At 33.1% G+C, this 21,408-nt stretch overlaps 5 protein-coding genes across 7 annotated transcripts; 3 read left to right on the forward strand and 2 right to left on the reverse strand.

Annotated features, from left to right (window-relative positions):
- Positions 1-2,573: 2,573 nt before the first annotated feature.
- LOC108339747 (transcription factor bHLH121) lies at positions 2,574-7,812 on the forward strand. 3 transcript variants are annotated; one of them, XR_008248856.1, is made up of 6 exons: positions 2,574-2,906; positions 3,613-3,728; positions 4,146-4,273; positions 4,366-4,821; positions 4,925-5,169; positions 7,043-7,812. XR_008248856.1 is itself a non-coding variant. In XM_017576946.2 (5 exons), the coding sequence occupies exons 2-5, from the start codon at positions 3,629-3,631 to the stop codon at positions 5,069-5,071; spliced, it is 831 nt and encodes a 276-aa protein (XP_017432435.1). In that variant the 5' UTR covers positions 2,574-2,906; positions 3,613-3,628; the 3' UTR covers positions 5,072-5,411. The 3 variants fall into 3 exon arrangements, 2 of the variants coding, with proteins under 2 accessions (XP_017432435.1, XP_052733609.1); XM_017576946.2 differs by lacking the exon at positions 7,043-7,812 and having other exon boundaries at positions 4,925-5,411; XM_052877649.1 differs by lacking the exons at positions 2,574-2,906; positions 7,043-7,812 and adding an exon at positions 2,922-3,052 and having other exon boundaries at positions 4,925-5,411.
- A 263-nt stretch (positions 7,813-8,075) lies between these two features.
- Positions 8,076-8,465, reverse strand: LOC108339836 (uncharacterized). Its single transcript, XM_017577053.2, has one exon. The coding sequence runs from the start codon at positions 8,463-8,465 to the stop codon at positions 8,076-8,078; it is 390 nt and encodes a 129-aa protein (XP_017432542.1).
- Positions 8,466-13,211: 4,746 nt separating this feature from the next.
- LOC108338822 (uncharacterized) lies at positions 13,212-16,177 on the forward strand. Its single transcript, XM_017575854.2, has 6 exons — positions 13,212-13,649; positions 14,044-14,243; positions 14,963-15,103; positions 15,190-15,270; positions 15,678-15,802; positions 15,937-16,177. Exons 1-6 carry the CDS (start codon positions 13,427-13,429, stop codon positions 15,983-15,985), a joined length of 819 nt encoding a protein of 272 aa, XP_017431343.1. The 5' UTR covers positions 13,212-13,426; the 3' UTR covers positions 15,986-16,177.
- A 1,041-nt stretch (positions 16,178-17,218) lies between these two features.
- LOC108339913 (type III polyketide synthase B) lies at positions 17,219-19,156 on the reverse strand. Its single transcript, XM_017577142.2, has 2 exons — positions 18,639-19,156; positions 17,219-18,274 (listed from the first exon to the last, which is right to left on the reverse strand). Exons 1-2 carry the CDS (start codon positions 18,820-18,822, stop codon positions 17,268-17,270), a joined length of 1,191 nt encoding a protein of 396 aa, XP_017432631.1. The 5' UTR covers positions 18,823-19,156; the 3' UTR covers positions 17,219-17,267.
- Positions 19,157-19,616: 460 nt separating this feature from the next.
- Positions 19,617-20,375, forward strand: LOC108339484 (uncharacterized protein At4g19900). The gene has a single exon (XM_017576612.1). The coding sequence runs from the start codon at positions 19,617-19,619 to the stop codon at positions 20,373-20,375; it is 759 nt and encodes a 252-aa protein (XP_017432101.1).
- Positions 20,376-21,408: the final 1,033 nt, after the last annotated feature.

Raw genomic sequence — 21,408 nt, forward strand, 5'->3', positions numbered from 1 at the left:
TTATTATTTCCTTAAAAAAATAATTAATAATTATTTCTAAATCAGAATGCGAAATATTATTATTTCCAAAAACAAATATTGAATAACTATTTTTAAATTAAAAAAAGTTCGAAAGATATTTAGTATGTTCTTCTAATACATATTTAGATGTTTTAATTTTGTTGTTGTCAATTATAAGTTATCGTCACATTAAATTTTCTAACTGTTTTAGGTAATTTTTTAACATAATAATTATTTCATCTTTTGGTAAGAATTATAGATAATCTTTTAACGTAATAATTATTTCATTTTTTTATAAAACTTTTATCATCATATACCATTTTGAAACAATGGTTTCAAGTTGAGTGGGTGTTCTTTGGTTAATTGGGATGTTGTATAAAATGTTGACCTCTATTATAATATATCAAACTATTAATATTTCATATATTTAATTTTTTCAAACATTGCAAGTAGATTGACACACAGTCTGGTATGCATTCATTCTTTTGCTAATCTTAATAATAAGTCTCGATAGTATTAGATTTTTTTCGACCGATAAAGTACGTCAATTTAGCTTTCTTATCAATTAATATTTTTTTTACCCACAAATTAGTTAGGATGGTAAGGACAACAATTAGGAATTGATGCAAAAGTATTCATTTGTAAATGTGATGAGTGAAAAAGACTGAGGTGATAACAAACTCAGAAAATTTATATATATATATATATATATATATATATATATATATATATATATATATATTTTTTTTTTTTTTTTCTTTTTTTTCATACTCATTACTTTCATGAGTTTTCATTAGAAAAAATTATAATAATAGTGTTGATAGTTCTTTTTATGTCATTTGAATTTTGATGAGGTTGTTTCCTTCTTTTATATTTAGGTAGGTTATTCTCTTTATTTATGTTTAGGTTGAGGTATTGGTTGATTTTTTTGATGATTTTTCCATTTTTGATCTTGGAATCTATCACATAATCATCTGTCTCATCCTCTTACTCCTATTTGACCATAACGTTATCCTCCTAATTTGAATTAACCATTTTTTTCATGAAACATCACATGATCTTGACTAGACAAGGTATACTCTATGACACTTTTTTGTAGTGTGACCTTAATTTTGGTTATATGTACACCTTTTGGTTGGATCAACAAAAATAGGAGATGATGTAGGTTGTTGAAGTCATACTGGTTTGAGATTATTGAACCCTTGATGACGACGTCTCGACTAACAATCATAGGGTGTAATTTTCATACTTATTGGTATGCCTTCTCGTAAAAGATTGTGATGTTCATGATAGATGAAGAGGAAGAAACGTTCGTCACTATTTTTCTTACATTTAAGCGTTCTTCTATGTTGATATACCAATTATGTGAAGAGTTTTTTCATGTTGGTAGGTGGGTAAGCATACACTACATTGAGGAATTTTCTGGATAAAGTCCCACTATAAGTTGCACATATATAACCATCACTGACTATATGCCGTGATATGGACATACACTTTAGCAAATCGAGTCAAATATTGTTGAAATAAATTGACATATCTTTATATGACACTACATAGAAAGGTCAAGGTGACTGTAAATTGAGTTGTGAATCTTACAAAAGAAAGTGTCAGCTGAATATCTTAAAATAGACTACGTTACATTATTGGTTTTGGTCAACATCTTATGATTGATTATCAGGTTGAAGTTGTCATGTCCGTTTCTCAGTTGCCCCTCTTTGCTACCAAGTATTGCACGTTGATTGTAGTCCATTTTAATAGATTTTGCTATTGTGATTGGATTATACTGAGTGACATGTTTAGTGAGTTCTAGCCTACACATTTGGCTAAATTGATGCATAGTTCGATATTAGTTGAGTATGATGAGTTACTCGTGGAAAGCCTTCAATTTGACTTAATACTAATTTAACTCAATGAGATGCTAGTTTTGCAAGGGAAGGGTTTTAGGTCTTTGTCGATTTTGTCATGTATGCTAGTTATTGCAATTTGGAGATTCTCTTTATTCTTTTGAAGGAAAGTTTTCATATGTGCCTTTAGGAGTATGACAATCGATGCACCAATTTTAAGATAAATGATGATGATGCAACGATTATGTTTTTAGTAAGTATTATGAAACTTGTGACATGTAAATAATTTTTATCCAACCTCGTATGAATGTCAAATATTTTTATTTGAAATAAGAGTGATTCTATTAAAAGGTTAAAAAAAATTCACAAGAAATAATTTATATTTTACAAAATTAATTTTCAAATTGCTTGTGAAAATTGATAACATAAATTTTTAAGAAGATTTTTTAATACTCAAATCAATAAAAAAAAAATAGAAAAATTATGGAATATGTGAATGTTAAAAAAATGGTGAGTATTTCCTCAAAAGTTAATATATAATTGGTTACTTAGTGTTTGAAATTTGTTACATTATCATAATGCAAATATGTCCAAATTGTCCGGATAATATATAGAAGTGTAATAATAATTATTAAGACATATAATAAAAAATTATATATATATATATATATATTTATTATGTATTTTGTTGAATATAAATTTGGTTTGTTATGTGAATTTTATATGGACGAGTCTCACTTATATTTGAAAGGTTAAAATCAGGAGGGGCATGTATGCATTGCGATCCCTGCAAAATTCTGTAACCAAAAGCAGAATTGCGAAATACATCAACCCTAAGGAATATGCTTATGTAGGTATCTCCTCTCTAACACAACCCATTAGGAATAGTAGAATGCAAGCGACCTTTACACTAAAAACAATGCCAGTCACTTGCATTTCTGATTAGGAGCCGATTCCAATTTTTATTTTTTTGTCAAGAAGAGACAGCAAGGGAAAGTGAAGAACAGTAGATTTTACCTGTGGATTTAGCAAAATTATAGATCATCGAACATAGATAACGAGGTAAAATCTCTGATCACAGCTTCTCTATTTAGCTATGTTTTTTTTTTTATTATTATTATTATTATCTAACGTTCTACACATATCCTTTTTCTGAATTCCTTCCACGAATTCGAGCTACCCCGTTCTAGTTTCCAACCCAATTATGGGTACACCATTTTTTCTCACTTTGTTCTTTCCATAGGATTTTGTTCTGTACTCCTGTTGCAACACTATGCTGTAAATTGATTGTACATTGTGAGATATTGTTTAAAGGCGCAAAGTGACTCAGTTGTTGTGCTTTGTCTTGTAAGAAAAATTAAGTTAAGTTTGTCAATTATCATTGTACTGTCTGATAATAATTTCAATGCATCTTGTTATTAGATAATTTTTTAGGTGGTAGCAGTAATGCATGTCGACAATTTTGCTTGTTCCTAGATCCTATTCTTCCTTAAGCAGTAACTGAATAACGCTAGTATTGAAATAAGTGAAGAAAAATAAAAGCTCCCGAGAGTTGTTGAACTGGAATGACTGTACAGGAGTATTAGTTACTGAGAATTTAGGTCATACTTATATAAAATTAAGCACCTATATCTAAAGAATGTGTTTAAAACTGAAATGCTTGTATTATTTTTGATAATTTTGGTTTGTGTTATTCTGCAAAGCTGAAATCAATGATAGAAACTTTGATTAAACTAAATTTCTTAAACTTATGTATCCTCTGCCAAAGGTCTGAAGTTGAACCAATGGATTGTACAGCTGCAAGAAGGACACAAAAGGCTGACCGAGAAAAGCTGAGGAGGGATCGACTCAATGAACAATTTGTAACGCTGGTCAACATTTTAGGTAAATCAAATTTCACAATCTTCGGTGAAAAAAATGTCATGAATTTTTTATGTTTGTTGCTATTCCTGACTTACTAAGGGTATCAAACTGCCAGGTTCACTTTTGTTGAATGACCAATTGATAATAACTAAACTGTTGTACTAACAGTACCCAGATTGTATTTGTTATGGCAAGTGTTAGCATTGGATTGGATATTGTTAATGTCTTTAGTTTGGGAATTGACCTGATTGGAGTTTAATTATTTTCAACCACACGTCTCAGTGATTACTTTAGGTTATACATATGGTGATAGTTTTGATCTAACGAGTTGTTGCTTAGATATTCCTTAATATTTATCCGTGTGTTTGTCACTTGATGACAACTGTTAAATCAGTACTTCTATTAAATTACTCTGCCTTTGGCGACTCTGAAGTGCAGATCCTGATAGGCCCAAAAATGACAAAGCAACCGTTATAGATGATACCATTCAATTGCTACAGGACCTTACTTCTCAAGTTAGTAAACTTAAAGATGAATATGCTGCACTAAATGAAGAATCTTGTGAGGTAATATTTTCTCTTCTCTATTTGATAAATCACCATGATGCTTTTGGGACATTAAATAATCAAGGAAGTAATGACATTTTATTAATTTTCAGTTGGCTCGCGAGAAAAATGATCTTAGAGAAGAAAAGGCTTCTCTTAAATCAGATATTGAGAAGTTGAGTTGTCAGTATCAGCAACAGCTCAGGACTGTGTCTCCATGGACTGCAATGGATCATTCAGTAATGGTAGTTCCACCATCATATCCATATCCAGTGCCAATGCCAATACCTCCTTCTCCAATTGCTATGCAGCCATACCCCTTCTATGCTAATCAACATTCTGCTATTATCCCTAACCCTTGTTCAACATATGTTCCTTATTTAGTCCCTAATACCCTTGTTGAACAGCAATCCATCCAGCACATTGCCCCACCTCTTCATCCAGGTTTCCAGTCCCACATGTCGGGTAAACTAGAGTCCAGAAACAAATGCAAGGAGAGCATGGTTGAGAAACATGAGGATTCAAATGATGTCACTGCAGACCGGACTTCCGGGTGTTCTGCAGACCAGGTTAGTTTTGCTTTGCTTTTTAAAGAAGTCTAGTAACCTATAGGCTATAGCTGTGATAAAAGAGGTATGGATTCATGTGGTGTTTGTGTTTTGGGTTTTGCAGGATTTGTCATCTGGGCAAATAAAATCTAGCGAATTGTCAAGGAGGCAAAGCATTTGCACTGAAGTGAGTTCGTTAGGTAGGTGCTTGTCATCTAGGAGCGTTCAGGAGAGTTCATCAAGTAGTGTAGTTCACGAGCACAAAGAATAATGAATGAGAAAGGGAACAATGTCAGTCAAGTCTTATCTCTTTTGAATTGAAGTCATTATGGAGTTTCTCCAGTGTTTAGCTACTACTACTATCTGGAGGTACAAGTCTCTTGTTTTTTTTTTTCTTTAAACAAATCACCTGTGATATCTCTCCCATATAAATAAGCTTTTCCTTTCCTGTAAAAGCTTGACAAATCTGGTTTATATACCCATTTCTTGTAGAAAAGTAAAATTGCAGGGGGAAAACCTCCCAATTTGATTGATGTGGCTAATCTGTAGGGTATGCAAATCACTTGACCTATGACCGGAAATTGTATTTATATTATGAGAAATTCTCGTTATACACTCTTTCTAATATACTCTATTATTGTATGAAATTTGTTAAAAAAGCTTAAAATTGTGTTAATACTTATGCAATGAACCTCATTTATAATATTGTAATTTGTAAATTAACTTGGATCAATAAGAAAGGTGTTTTGGATTGGAACTTGGAAGCAGTATGTTGTTCACAAAAACTATTAGTCGGTTATAAACTACATAAGGATGTTTGGACAAGCTTCTTTATAAGTCATTTTAGGAGAGGAAATAAGAAAAAAGGAAATGAACTTCTCAATAAGCTAAAATTAACTTATATAAGAAATCAAAATAAAAAAAATAGAGAATTTATATGAGAGGACTTCTATAAGTTAGATAATGGAAAAAACCAATTTTATTTTTTCCTTTGATTTTCTCTCTTAGAAGGAGCTTATGGAAAAGTCTGTCCAAAAATGCCTTTTGATTCTTGTTAATTTTCACATGACATTTAATGAAATATTATTAATTTTTCTCTAATAATTTTTAAAAATAAATACATGTCATGTACAACTCAGTGCAACTATAAATAAGTGATCATTCTGACTAATTAATAATGACAAGCTTGTTGAGATGTGGAAAAATTATAAAAATGGTGAGATAAGATTGTTGATATGATGAGAGAGATAAAAATTCAAAGTAATACCATAAAAATATTGTAAAAACACTATTTAAATAGTATAACACCATAAACTAGACCGTGGGTGGTGGTGCTATGTATTAGTTAGACCACGAGGCAGTAAGAGAGTGGCCCCCACCCCAACCCCGAAGATATCGAGGTGTTTAAGGGAAATAAATGAATTTAATCGAACAGCTGTTGAGTGACCCGTGGTTAAGTAATACCACGATGCATAAAGAAAGAAAAGCAACCTTGTGAGGGGAGAGCAGCTGATGAGCTAACTTACTATCTTTCAGTGTTGTCATTGGATTCTTGACTGAATCTTGAAATGGTTATAAACAATAGAACTAATGCCAGCACGCAGAAACACACTTTCTGCAAGTTTTCTCTTTTTGATCATTGAGTCAAATTCAAGTGTTTGCACAGTATTAAAATCTATTTGATGGGTTGTGGTTTTTTGTACAAGACTAGAAGTAAATGCTATTATTGGCCTTTCTTAGGTAAGTAGAAAATTTATCGAGCAGTCTGGCTGAAAATGAGAAGATTAGCCTGATCAAATGCAGAGAATAATAAAAGTGTACCCACTGCTAGCAGACACAAGTGTAATATATAGTGTTGCTTGTGATATAACGAAATTCGAATTTGGCCTTTCGGTCTTTTGATAATAAAAGGATGACTGAACAAATTTAAAAACTTATTACCGGAGAATACATCATCGTTGCCAATATTAAAACAATATGGCGCTTCCAGAATATTATTATATTCTGTTCCATCAATGTAGTTCAATTTATGATTTTTGTGCTGTGATGCTAATGTAAATATTTTCTGAATACCATCTGTTATAAAAAATTATCCAAATGATTACGATAAGAATATTAGTTATTTGATTATTTTAAAGCGTATTTTTCACTTCATTTTGTTTGTGTAACGATAAGAACTAAAATAAAATTAATAGCATGATTGTTAAAAAAAACTTAATTTATAAGCACTGCTACTACACAGAAAGAAACAGTGGTTGAGCAGAAGTTGCACTCAAAGAATATATACCAAAGCCAGTCTGATATCAGAAGCTAAATATGCTTATATAAATGCTAGAAGACCACCTAGTGTGCTTATGATATAATTTAGTTATTCTCTGCAAATTGCATTGATTGAGAAAAAAAGAGAGAAGAATGGGATGGTTCTACCCTAAGAAAAGTGCAGAATGGAAGGAACGCTCATTGACAGAGCAGACCATGGAGACTGCTTCTCTTTCTCTAAATCTTCATTTATTTGTGATATTTGGCATTGTCCTTGGCTTGTTGTGGCTCTCCCATTACACCACCTACAAAGCTCAGCAGAATCACATAGCCCTTTACGTTCAGTTATTCTTGTCTCTTTCGCCAATCCTATTGATACTCTTCTTGCTCTCATATTCCACCTGTGGAAGGCTAAACTTTTGCTTCATGCCTTCGATGCACAAGTCACTCCAACGAGCTGCGGTGTCTCCCTGGAATCTTGCAGCTACTACCGCCACTGTTATCACTTTGTTACTGATCTTTATTTTATTCTAAGTCGATTTTAGGATCTCTCAGAGAAGGAGACAGAAATTCCATATGGTATTACCGCACAACACAAGTATAAGGAAGCTTTTGTCACAAATTTTATGTTCTTTGTTCGTTTCAAGTCATATACACACATATGCTGTTAACATCACTGAATTATTTGCTGATATTCTGTATGTAAATTAATTTGAAGTCCTCTCACTTGTGAAAAAAGTGGAATTTAATCTCCATGCAGCAATTCAACGGTTTATTTTTGCTATCTTTTTCTTGTGCTTGTGTTCGTGAGATTTATGAAAGCACAAGTTAAATTAGTAGCACATAAAAATGTGTAAATCACCTTGAACACTTTCATAGATTTACACAGGCATCGTCACATCTGTATCTACATATTTAAGAATTACAAAACTCAGGATTTTTACACTAACTTTAAGTTAAGAGCAAAGATAAAAAGACACAGAAAAGAAAAAAAACATATAGAGAAAATTTTCAAATCATGCAAACCAGCTATTAAGAAAGTTGGATTGGTATTGAGCCATTATAAGCAACACCAGGATCAAAGCAGCCACACCCCATGGAGAGCTTCCTTCTGAAGGGCCTTGGTGGGTTCTCCAGCGACTCTCCCACGGTAACGAAGCAGAGAACCACTCTGAATTCTCCATAGAAGATAACCAACGAACTATGAGTATTAGCACCACTGGGGTAGCAAATAGTACCCAGCCAAATTGTTCTTCAGCAGTTTCAACAACTTCTTCATAGGAAAAGTACCATGAAATGGCAAAGAAGAGGAAGATGAGTGATAAGATTAACAGAACGGGATATGGCAGGGGATTCAGAGTGAACCCATCCAAAACAGAAGAGGTTCTGCTTCTGCCATAAGCCATTGAAATTGATGGTCTTTTGGGTATTGGAATTCAGAAGTGAGAAGCTTAAAGGACTATTTTTCTTACAGCAAAATGAAAGAATGGTGTGAGTGTGTGATTGGTGAAGTTGTAATAGTTTGATTTTTGGAAGTGATTGATAAATAAGATGAATAAAGTTAAGACAAGGGAGGTAGTGTCAGCTGCAGGTACAACAACATGCTGAACAGTTGAGCAAAAGAGTGATAGAATTTCCTTAATGAAGAAGGTTTATGCTATTGGCATGCTCCAACATACCATGACAAATATATGCTATTTTTTCAGTGTTTCAATTAATTGATTTTGACCTGATTGGTTGGATTGTAAATGGCCATTATGATGACCCTTATCCCATTTTGCATGATAAAGGAAGATGCCTTTCAGTTAGTGTCAACCAGGATCTCACTAAGGAAATTTTAATCGAATAAGTTATACTAAAAATATATATTCAAACTATTTTTTTACTTAAAAAAAACTGGTGTTTATTTATACATAGTAATTCTTTACAAAAATTAATGTCTCATAATATAATGGCCTTTCTGTCACCTTTTTGAGAAGGAAAACCAGAAGACTTTCTATCATAAAATGGCATAACATTTACATTAATATATAAGAGCTTAACAGAGTTGCTTTTTCTAATGCTATTTGATAATCTATCTTTTTATGATTTTAAGATAATTATACAAACATTTAATAAATATGTCATTCATAATAATTACTGTTAAATATATTTACATGGGTGTAGGTGCATCTTTTAATTATTCTTATAATAAACCTTTACTTTAGTTCCTCATATTATATGCATTGGTCATTTTAGTCAATTTGTTATAGTTTACCTCAGTTCTTATATTAAAAAGTATCATTCCGGTTAGTTTTAGTTTTGTTTATTTTATTATTAACATTAGATCTTGATGTGAAATGTAAACACTTTAGTACTAGTGTTGAGTATGTAAATAAATCATATTTCGGCAAAGTTTTATAATTTGCAACAGTACTTTTTTGGCATTTTTAACCACTTTTGCATGGTCCATTTGAATGCTGATACTGATACCACATTAGATTGGACCAGATATACTTGTCATAAAAAAATAATGCAGCTAGTGATGGAACATATTAGGTAAAGAGTGACATAATAGCTTACACATTTACATTTATTTAATACAAAAAATAAAATAATCATAAATAAGTTAAAATTTTAAAATAAAAAAATTAAATAAATTTTAAAAAATTGTGTGTCAATATATTATTTTTTATTAAGAAATGAACAATGGAATAAGTCATTTCCTGCTTTTTCCATTTCTTCCCATGACCCTTTCTCTTTCTCCAATAAATTTTTTAGTAAAATCAACTCTTTGAAGTGTTCCTTGAGCTGACATGTAGACACCTAATTTCTGGTCTTTTGGGTTGGATTTTTCTTTTGTACAAAAGTTCAAAAAGTTGGCTTTTTGTGTTTGAGAGTTAGATTAAAAAAGCTATGCAAAGTGATTCCTTTTTCACTTACACAGAATGGCCACTTCAGAAATGCTTGAAGATTATTCAATCACAGGATATAACATGTTCAAATTATAGTGACATTACAGATAAGAATGTAATGCTATACAGAAACATTACAATTACTCTGCTAAAACATACATACCATAAATTGTTACATAAACATCAACAGAAGTAAAAATAACATAAAACACAACACCATTCATCCGATCTCATCGGTTTAAGAGTGTTTCGTGTTTTTTTCTTATGCAGAGACTTGAAGATGGAAGATGTGACTGAGAAAAACACTATCTGTAACAGTAGCAGGCATACGTACACTGACAGTATGGTGGTCTGAAAGAAACCTTTCTTCTTGAAGTTCCAAACAAGGACAACAGAAGCAGAATGAGTACGAGGAGTATGAGTGCGACAAAAGGTGAGCTATAGTTGGTTTCTTCTTCTTCTGGTTCACCTGAAAAGAGCTTCGGTGCAGACAGAAGAATCAAGGCCAGGACCAAGATCAGAACAACATTGGGAGTACGAGCATCACAAGGTCTTGGTTTATGAACGTAGTAGTAACCCATTGAATCCCTGAGAAAATAACACAGAAATGAAGGATTTTTATGGAGAAAGAGATTCAGAATGATAAAGTCAAAAGGAACATGAAGAAGGAAAATATTGTAGTTGGTATTATTTGTCATCCACACACAATTTGGTACGTATTTAGTGTTTTAATAATATCTATGAGGCTGTCAAATTCCGTCAGAATGACGATATTATCATCACAGACCAAATAGTGGGGTCATCGACTACCACCTATTCATGATTTTCAATTTCTCACAAACAATTCCGTTTGAAACGAAAGAGTAGCTCTTTATATCAGATTCAGTTCAACCAAATAGATCAAATCTGATTTCTGTATGTTCATATGTCTCTTAAGATTTTTGCTTTCGTTCCTGTAACTTTTTTCAAACCATTCTGGTAAGAAAAAAGTTATTTTTTCATCTCCAATTTTTTCATTTTCAATCATTTCCAATTAATTGTCTAATTGTCTGTAACGATATAGTAACATACTTTTAAATTTATTTGAAACATAATATAAAAATAAAATAATCATAAAAAAATATTTTGTGTATTTTTTTTAAAAAATAAATAAATAAAACGTAAAAAAATAAAATCAAATGTAAAAAGTTTAGGTGTTAAAATATCGTTTTTTGTCTAAATATTTAGAAAACACTAATAACAGACAATTTTTTCTTCTCTAACGAAATTTAATTGGTTATTTAAATTAATAAATGTTATTGCTTCTGATAATTGGTTTTTTTAATATTGTTGCTTTTGATTTTTTAGAATATTTTGAATTGTGCATGTACGGTAAAGATTAGATATATAAATAATTGTATACAATATTAAATACGATGTTAGTTGGTTGACTTTAGATAATAAAATTCTTTAGCTTTTAATTCATGAGATCTACCACATGCGAAAGTGTGTCGTGGCTTTTTCTTCCTGTACCCATATAATTTCAAAGTGCACCTATATAATTTTTAGAATAATCATAAGAGAGACTTTCAGATTATCTATTTTAAAAATTATTTTTGAAATATGAATTTCAGAACAGGATTTCTAGAACAATATATATATATATATATATATATATATATATATATATATATATATATATATATATAATACATTTAGGAACAAATTTTCTAAAATACACCAAATATATGTTAAAATAGGTTTTTCAGAATAAATTCCAGAATATAAATGATAACTTTTAAAATATAAATGCATTGTTTAATAAAATTTATTTATTATCCTTCTAGAATCGACAAATAACAATTATTACGGAAACTGCTTTTGATAAGCTTAATTATTGTTTTATCATTTAATAATGATTTATTTATTTGTTGGTCTTTTTAATTCACAGGTCACGTGTCACATAGATGAGACACAAAAATCTTCCATTTTTCCACTTAATTTATGTCATAAACAAACTAAAGAAACATAATGTGCATTAAAGGCTTAAAATCTTCTTTATGTTAGATACATCATAATCAATAATAGAAACTAATTCAAGTAATGACCCATGTTCATCAATCAATTGATATACTTTTATGTGTCACAAACTATACTTTTTATAATTTGAATTGGTTCAACATAATATTTTTATTACCTGTTTACATTATTTAAATACGATTATGCATGCTATTATAAAAAAAATAGTAATAAAAAATATATTATAATTGAACTAAAAATGTTATAAGTGAAATATAATATTCAACATTAATTCTTAATAATAATACCATAAGTAGAACATGTTCTTGTAAAACCTTTGAAAAGGTTAACTATAATAAGTTGTGCTGATATGTTTTTTGATATTTGTTGATAAGTTACTTTTAAATTTCCTTTCAAGAGTTGTGACATCCAATTAAGGCAAGACTCAAATCGTCATTTTCAATAAAAAACATTTAAGTTGTGTATGTCTGGAGTGATGCATTATTTTTAACATAAAGTTTGGACGACCTTAATCTACTTAAATTCGATTAATATGATTAATTATTATTATCTTTTTGTTATGTTATTATTATTATATTATCATCTTATTATCATATATCAAATGTTAGCTGAATTAATGAATGAATTGAATTTTATATATTTATACGATCCATTCTGTCATCTGTCTTTAAAAGTAAATACACTTTTACTTCATAACATAAAGTTTGGATAACCTTTTTCCTGCCCAAATTTAATTAGTATAATGAATTATTTATTATCTTTCTATTATATTATTATTATATCATTATCTTATGGTCATATATCAAATATTAACCGAATTAATGACTAAATTGAACTTTATACACTAATTTACTAGTATACTTTTTTACTTATTTAAACATAAAAAGTCATTTCTCATATAGTAATAATTAAAAACAATTTACAAATATGTAAGAACAAAATATCATTATCTCATTATCATATATCAAATATTAATCAAATTAATGCCCAAATTGAACTTTACACGCTAATAGTATGTATTCTTTTTTACTTATTGAAGCATAAAAAGTCATTTCCCATGTAGTAATAATTAAAAACAGTTTACAAATATCTAAGAACAAAAATAGTTTACAAAAAAAAATGATTAAAAGATAATTGTGAGACAATTATTCGGATTTATTATAGATGATATATTTTGTATATAATCAATGTTTTATATTGTTTTTTTTTTAAATATTATATCCTTAGGGTTTAGGGCACTTGTTGGTGGGTGTTTCTTATGAAATTGTTTTGAGTGGAAACTTTTGGAGAGAGAAAAGAAAACAAAGAGAAAGAAATATCGATCGATTTGTTTTGTCTGAGTCTCCGTTGTGGCATTGGGCTATTGTTTACTCTGTTTGTTTCAATCCAACGTTGGTTGTAGTTTTGGCGTGCGTGCGTGTGTTGGGTGTCCAAAAAGTTGAATCAGCGACCCCATGAGACCTCAGAGAACGTCGATCTACGCCGTCACGTCATGGGTGAGGCGACAACCCCCAAAGGTAAAGGCTTTTCTCGCCGTCGTTTCCGGCATGGCGGCTCTCGTCCTCCTCCGCTTCATCGTCCACGATCACGACAATCTCTTTGTTGCTGCTGAGGCTGTCCACTCTCTGGGAATTTCCGTCCTCATCTATAAGCTCACGAAGGAGAAGACTTGTGCTGGTAACACTCAGTTATTTTTTTTTTCTCTTGATCTTTGAACATGTATCTTCTATTTCAATTCGTTAATTGGATAGGGTAGGTTAAGAGTTCTCCTTTTAACTTATTTCAAATATCAAATGGAATGCTCAGAAAATAAAATTAGAAATGTCAATTTTTTGGGACTGGTTTCTTCTGATTTTAATTTAACCCATCTAGATTTCCTTTACCATTTTTTTGTAAGGATTGTTGTTTTCTTTTATGCTTTGCAATTTTCAATTTATTTTGACAATCCGGTCGGCATTGTTTGGTTGATTTGATTTGTGTGTGTATTTTGGCTTAATCAATTCTATGTGTTGTATTTTGTTGTTGAACATGTTAGAGGTATATATTTCTAACGGTTATGAATTATGAACAGGGTTATCACTCAAATCCCAGGAATTAACAGCTATATTTTTAGCTGTTAGGCTTTACTGCAGTTTTGTCATGGAATATGATATCCACACCATACTTGATTTGGCTACTTTCATAACAACACTGTGGGTTATATATATGATTCGTTTTAAGCTGAAGGCTAGTTACATGGAGGAGAAGGATAACTTTGCAATATACTATGTGGTAAGCTCCAATGCCTCCACTACCTATTGTTTCATCGTAAGATTAGAAGCTCACCACCGTCTATTATGTCCTTTCAAAAGATAGTGACATTTTATTAGTTCTTGTAGGTGAAGCATTTTTTTCTTTTTCTTTCTGCTGGAATTGGGAACTTGACCATATTATTAGTGTTAGAGTTTCATACAGTGTCTTAAGATGCTAGCCATTTCATAATCACAATTTATTAAGATATTACCTGGGGGGTGGCAGTAGACATTGCTGGTACTGAAAATTATTCTTTCAGTATAATTATTTTCCAATCATTGAAATAGTTGTATTGACGATATGATACCAATGCAAACATCCTTCTGGATGAATAAGACGAGAAAGTCTGGATCTGTAAAGTCACATGGGAGAATTGTTTACCGTGACATGATGCATTTGAAGTGGACTTACTATCACTAATTTCTAATGGCAGTCACAAAGTAGGACTTACTACTTGCTCTTATTTTGACAGAGCGAAGTGCCATTGCATCAAATAAAACTGCTGGCCATATATTTAATGTGGCTTTCCTTTTACTCCCTCCTTCTTCCGTTCCTCCGCTTATGTGTCTACTTTGATAGATTGAGAGATTTAACAACCTATTCCTTTTCATATGTTTGTTATTTTTGTCTTACATTGCTTGTAGCTTATAAGTTTACCAAGAGTCAGTTTGATGTTCTTTACTTTGAATTGAATGCAGGTGGTCCCCTGTGCTGTGTTAGCATTGCTTATTCATCCATCAACTTCTCATCATCTAATAAACAGGATTTCCTGGGCATTCTGCGTATATCTGGAAGCTGTTTCAGTCCTGCCCCAGCTGCGGGTCATGCAGAACACCAAGGTGTTATTTCTTAACTTAACAATCCATCTTCAACATTTTGTGTATGGTATCTGATTCTATCTTTCAATTTCATTTTACACTTTCAGATTGTTGAGCCATTCACAGCCCATTACGTATTTGCACTGGGTGTCGCAAGATTCTTGAGCTGTGCACATTGGGTTCTTCAGGTTTGATCATGATAACTTCAAAATTCATTTGTAAATTTGATGCTCAGTTGTTTTTTGACACATGCTGGTTATCAGAGTCCCTAGGACAGTATTTCTTTTTTGAATGTCTATCTTGTTGAAAGGTCTGAAATTTGAGCATTCCTTTATAAGTTTTAGTTCCTCTTTCATTTTAAGTTGTATTAACTAAGACATGTTTCCTCTACCAGAATTTTAACCAGGTCATGGGTTCTACCCGTTTCTAATTTTCCATTTGAATGGACGTGTTCTGAGTTTCTCAATTAAGTTAAAACCAATTTGATACTTAACAGTTACTTGATTGATGCTGTTATTGGTTTGTCTCTATAGTGGTATATCTTACTGAATTTTCTAACTGTTGGTCTCCTACTAACTTACCGTTTCTTTCACAGGTATTAGATAGCCGTGGGCATTTGTTGGTAGCCTTGGGGTATGGTTTATGGCCATCAATGGTTCTTATCTCAGAAATTGTCCAGACCTTCATCCTGGCAGATTTCTGTTACTATTATGTCAAAAGGTTGGTTTAGTTTCTGATGTAATTCTTTGTCTCCCAGGCATTCTATAATGCTTTTTGCTCAGAGTTTTTCAGGATCACTCCAGCGCTTCTCTTGTATATTTCACCTCATGATTTTTATTTTTATTTAATTGCAGTGTTTTCGGGGGACAGCTTGTTCTACGTCTTCCCTCTGGAGTGGTGTGATTGAAGATATGCTTTGGTGTGAGCTGTCTGTCACACTATTTTTAACATAATCAGGCATTATGGTCGGTTACCCTTGTTAGAGTACATTTTGTGTTGGCTCACTTGTTCGGTTCTTTGGTGGAGTGTAAAGTTGGGGATGAAAGAAAACCAAGTATATTTATTTTAAGGTACTACGGTTATTTATAGTTGGAAGTGCTTTACACAAAGTCTATTTATAGTTGGAAGTGCTTTACACAAAGTCATTTATAGTTGGAAGTGCTTTACAAAAGGTCAAGGTACTACGGTATTTATCCTATGTGTGGTTCCACAATGCACCATAAAAATCAATTTTCGGAAATCGAGTCTACGAAAAGTTTAGTGCTTGAAAAAATATTTGTTTTTCGTTCACCAAATACAGAACCTGATACAGAGCATGGGTTTGCTTGGACTCTTGGAATTTGGATCTTCTTACATAAGCTTTCTACAAAATGTCTTACATCAAATGCGAGTTTTATGGTGTCATTGCACAGAACAAGTCCAAATTGTTGAGTGCATAGAATTCCTGAGGAATTCCTACCTATGAAAATTGTTGCTTTCAGTTTCTGAAACATAAAGGAAAGTAAAACAGAGCACAGAATATTTGTACGTAATGCTTTTGCTTGAATTGAAACTGGAAAAGTCATGGTCTGAATTCTATATAACGAAAAAGGTTGTGGCCATAATGACAGCTGAAGGCAATACGAGTGATTAAAATGGTTTAAACAGAAGTTTGACTTCAATGATAATAAACAGAAGAATGTCCTAAAGTCCATAACAGCTCTTCAACTGAAATTCTTCCTACAATATTTTAACCACACGCATTTCTATGTAGAAGGGAAACCATCTGTGTAAACTAAACTAAATTAGCAGAAATTTGCCATTTTTCCGGAAGAAACACCTAATCTATTTCTCTAACGGCGTCTGTGAAAATTGAAAATTTGTTATTTTATTCTGTATTAGTTTTCTAGTTGAATGCATCATAAAGATTGAAATTCCAATCCCGCTTCAACCCGAAGTTTCACTAGTAATTCTCAGCAAATTATCTTATTTCTTTCCTTTTCTGAAAATTGACCCTTTGCTTATTGTGTAGCATTCCAATATTTTCAATCTCTTGGAGTTATACAAAGTAAAGGTGTTCTGATAAATATGTGATTCATTATTAAAGTCTTCCACTTTAATACGTTAAAGTGTTGGATTTGCTTTGATTGACTCATGTCTCACACAAGTACCTGTGATAATTATATCAGTAAGCATTACGTAGCACTTATGTGACATTTAAAGCACTCAAGTTCCTGGCAAGAATTCCCTCGAATGTAATTCCAGGTCCAAATGCAAGAATCAAACCCCATTCATGATCTCCTCTGCCATCTTTTCTAGTCTTGAGACCCTCCTCTATCATATACTCCAGCACATACACAATGGTATTACTGCTAGCATTGCCATAGTCCATGAGAGCCCTTCTACTTGCACTTAGCTTCTCTGGTAACAAATCAAGTCTTTTCTCAATGCGATTTAAGATAGCTGGTCCCCCTGGATGGACAGCCCAGAATAGCTTGTTGTACTCCTTATTCTGGAACCCAACAACACTCATTAATCTGTCACAGAATCCTTCAACAGAGTCTTCAATTATCTGAGGAAGTTCCCTTGCTAGCTTGAAGCTTATCCCCTCTTCTGTCAGCCTCCCATCAATTTTCTTCTCAGTATGTGGCAAAAACTCCTGAACTGCAGTGTGAAGCTCAAAGAGAGGCTTCTCATACTCCAATATTGGGTCTGAGCCAATTATCATGGCAGCAGCACCATCCCCAAAGAGTGCCACCCCCACAAGATCATAGGGTCTATCTGCACTTGGTGGCTTGAACCCTATAATTGTAGTTTCTGAGGTAGCAAGCAGCACCCTACTTCCAGGGTTGTTCTCAGCTATGTCTTTTGCAACACGAAGACCAGCCACACCTCCTGAACAGCCAGCGAAATAGAGCATGATTCGTTGAGTATCAGGGCTCAGTCCTAATCCTTTCGCCAGGTAAAGGTCACCGCCAGGTAGTCTTGCTTCACTTGATGAGACATAAACCAAGTGTGTTATGTCTGATAATGATCCACCCCAGTTCTTCATGCAAGCTTGTGAAGCCTCAATGGCCATTTCTGTCACTGCCTCGTTACATATCTCTAGCCGCTGCTTCACTGTAGGGATCCCTTCAGAAACGAGTTCTGGATACTTCATCAGTATTTCCTCCGACATAACCACGTACCTTGTTTTCACTGTAGTTGTTTTGCCTGTTCATACCACATTAAGCCAAAGTCAATGTCCCATTCACCTTCCTCGAGGTTTGTCTCCTTAAAATCATTTTGGTAATTTTGCATACCAACTTTCAAGCTAGAGCAACATCAGGGTTGCGTATAAACATACATTTGTAACTTCTGATCTAAACATGCATAACATATTTGGCCTAAGCCATTGTTTGCTGTATTCAAACATGATCTGAAAAACTATAATCTAAACTTACGCGAGAATCAACTGTTTGAAGGGTAACGGATGGTGGAAATAAAGAATGAACAAATCACCTGAGATGATCAATCACAATATCCCTATATATACTTAGAAAAGGGTAAATTGGTGAAAGGTTGTGTGTGTACTTACAAAGTCTAGTGAGCTTCTGCTTAAGCTCAGGATTGTCACAGTTTGTGCTCCTGAAATATCCATCAACTAAAAACTCTTGCATGACAAGCTGAGGAGGGAAAGCCTTGCCAAGAGCTAATATGGTAGCCTTTCCGGGGTTGATCCCATGCTTTGTAACATCTTTCCAAATACCTTCTTCTCCCATATTTCTTCTTTGCTAGTGATATATATCAGATGCATGTAATTTCCTCTACCTAGAGAAAGCAGAAGCAGTATATATAATCTTCCAAGCATGTCTATGATGGCGTGACAAGTTTGTAACGGGTGAGACATGATGCACACAACTTTTGTCATATGTATAAAATGTGGATTAGTTAGGAGGCAAGTCGATCATGGAGATCATATTGTATGGGAAGATGTTGAGGATTTGTTTCTCAGTTGAAGTTAGATCAACCACACAAATTGCAGCAACCACGAACCATCTTAAGGTACTTCAACTATCGTGATTAAGGTGGTCAACACTTGATAAGAAAATCCCCAGCAACAATATTGCATTATATATATATATATATATATATATATATATATATATATATATATTTTACGTGTATAGCTCTTTCATTTTCTTTATTGTACTAAATATTAATTATATATCGTACTTCGTGTAACTTGTATGATCCGTGTTGGAGTATTCAAATTTCAATAAACATGTCTTAATAATAGCACAATCACATTTCCAAGGAATGTGCATTTCATGTTGCTCTAATCCTGATTTTAATTCAAATAGACGCGATGTGAATTCGAAGTATTAGAGAAATATTGTAATTTATACAAGGAAAATTTTACTAGATTTAATAATATAAGGAAAATAAGTTTTTTTTTTTTTTTATATATATATAGGGAAAAGATCTTGGTAACCACCAATTAATGGCCCACCAAATTGGGCCCACTTGAAACATCGTTCTTGCATTTCCGTTGAAAATTTTTCAACTTGAGAAAATGCTGAGAAATCTCCGATCCCGGCGTCGTCCCCGTCACGGCGTGTTCCTGTGCGTCGTCGTTTTGGGACTCCTTCTGTTGGTGATCGTCTGCACCTCCATCCTCGTTCGCCGCGCTACGGTCCCCCACCCTTCCCACCATGTCAATTTCGACTCCCTCCTCTCCGACTCCGTCAACGACGATTTCATCGCCGGCGAGGACACCATCGACGCTCTCGACGTGGTGGATGAAGAGCCGGAGGACGCCATAGACGCCGAGGCCGACGACGACGAGCCTCTGGATCGGAACTCCGGCGTGTCTGGGTACTTCTTCAATCACGTGGAGGGCGTGATCCGTCGGGCCATCAGCAAGAGCTCCTTCATGGAAGACGACGACGATGGGCCCTTTATGGACCCGGATGATGGCGGGAAGACCGTGTTTGGGTCCGATGACGTGGCGGTGGAGGAGAAGGTGCGGTCGAAGGTGTTGCAGGTGAAGGGCGTTGAGGATACCCTTTTGTTGAAGGGCACGGGAAGAAGGATTTCACCGTTAAGAGAAGGTTGGGGCGATTGGTTCGATAAAAAAAGTGAATTTTTGAGGAAGGAAAAGATGCTAAGGTCGAGTGTGGAGGGATTGAATCCTCTGCGTCACCCCATTATCCAAGACCCTGATGCTGTTGGTGTCACCGGGATCACCAAGGCTGATAAAATTATCAGGAATTTCATCTTTCATGACGTTAATACCAGGAAAATCACTCACCATCACCAATCCAATTTCTAACTTAGATTTCTCTTCTAATCAATTTTCCTCTCAAATTATGTACAGCTTCTAATCAATCACTCAACCAGGTTGTCTTATTGCATGCTTCAAAACATTCATTTGTAAATTTAACATTATTCAATGTATTTATTATCTATCTGTTGAAGATCGATCCTTTGGGTTCACAGGTTCTCATTGAATCAACTCAAAATTCAAATTTTCAAATACCATAAAAAATGCTTGTTCTAGTCTGATAAAAAGAAAATGAGGCTGCAAATTTGGCTATCAGATTTTTGTTTTTGAACTTCAATTTAGCTTAATTCGTTGTTGCATCTGCCTAAAAAGTCCAGAAGCAATCATATAGTGTATGCCTTTGTCATCCTTTTTGGTAACAGTCTTCTCATTTTCCAGAACATAAGAAAGAAAAATATAAATCAGAATAGTATTTGTTTATTTAATGGTGTTCTGCTAGTTGTATTGTTGTTTGATCAACCATAGATCACATTTAATCAGAAAAGAAAGTTGGATAAGCATTTCGTTGCCAAGTAATGTACAAAAATCATGCATAATAGCTCGGTGATTGCAGAGGATAATTGATCCTGTCAAGACCTATCTTTTTCAGTATATACCTAAAATATGCCCTCTAAATACAATGCATCAGCTTTGATCATAACTTCGTAAGAAAAACACAAACAAAAAAGCAGGAATAGCTACAAGAATAGTACTAATGTTTTCTTATAATATCCATTTTAAATAGAGTCTTGATATTATGGTAATGTTATTCTACACGTACTAGTCAACTTTTGAATAGTTAAATTGCTGGAATTTCCATAAAAAGGTCCAAAAATTAGCTTTGTTCACAGCGAAGAAGTTGTGGAGAACTAGAAAGAAGTGAGCTCAAACCTATCCATGTCTTAGACATTTACGCAGACACATTATTCCATCAAACCATTATGCAGTAGTCATTGTGATATTTAAGACGAATTAACGCCAAAACTTATTTTGGCCCTATAGGTCTCTATAAATAGCACTTTGTTTACCAGTTTCGATCACA

The sequence above is a fragment of the Vigna angularis genome, chromosome 5, assembly GCF_016808095.1.
Source record: "Vigna angularis cultivar LongXiaoDou No.4 chromosome 5, ASM1680809v1, whole genome shotgun sequence".
Taxonomy (NCBI): domain Eukaryota; kingdom Viridiplantae; phylum Streptophyta; class Magnoliopsida; order Fabales; family Fabaceae; genus Vigna; species Vigna angularis.

Excerpts from the sequence above, each read along its gene's own strand:
- LOC108339747 (XM_017576946.2), top strand. The coding sequence starts at position 3,629 with ATGGATTGTACAGCTGCAAGAAGGACACAAAAGGCTGACCGAGAAAAG. Across the intron at positions 4,274-4,365 it reads TAAATGAAGAATCTTGTGAG|TTGGCTCGCGAGAAAAATGA; the intron begins GTAATATTTTCT and ends ATTAATTTTCAG. Across the intron at positions 4,822-4,924 it reads CCGGGTGTTCTGCAGACCAG|GATTTGTCATCTGGGCAAAT; the intron begins GTTAGTTTTGCT and ends TGGGTTTTGCAG.
- LOC108339836 (XM_017577053.2), bottom strand. The coding sequence starts at position 8,465 with ATGGCTTATGGCAGAAGCAGAACCTCTTCTGTTTTGGATGGGTTCACT.
- LOC108338822 (XM_017575854.2), top strand. The coding sequence starts at position 13,427 with ATGAGACCTCAGAGAACGTCGATCTACGCCGTCACGTCATGGGTGAGG. Across the intron at positions 14,244-14,962 it reads ACTTTGCAATATACTATGTG|GTGGTCCCCTGTGCTGTGTT; the intron begins GTAAGCTCCAAT and ends AATTGAATGCAG. Across the intron at positions 15,271-15,677 it reads GTGCACATTGGGTTCTTCAG|GTATTAGATAGCCGTGGGCA; the intron begins GTTTGATCATGA and ends TTTCTTTCACAG.
- LOC108339913 (XM_017577142.2), bottom strand. The coding sequence starts at position 18,822 with ATGGGAGAAGAAGGTATTTGGAAAGATGTTACAAAGCATGGGATCAAC. Across the intron at positions 18,275-18,638 it reads GCAGAAGCTCACTAGACTTT|GCAAAACAACTACAGTGAAA; the intron begins GTAAGTACACAC and ends TGGTATGAACAG.
- LOC108339484 (XM_017576612.1), top strand. The coding sequence starts at position 19,617 with ATGCTGAGAAATCTCCGATCCCGGCGTCGTCCCCGTCACGGCGTGTTC.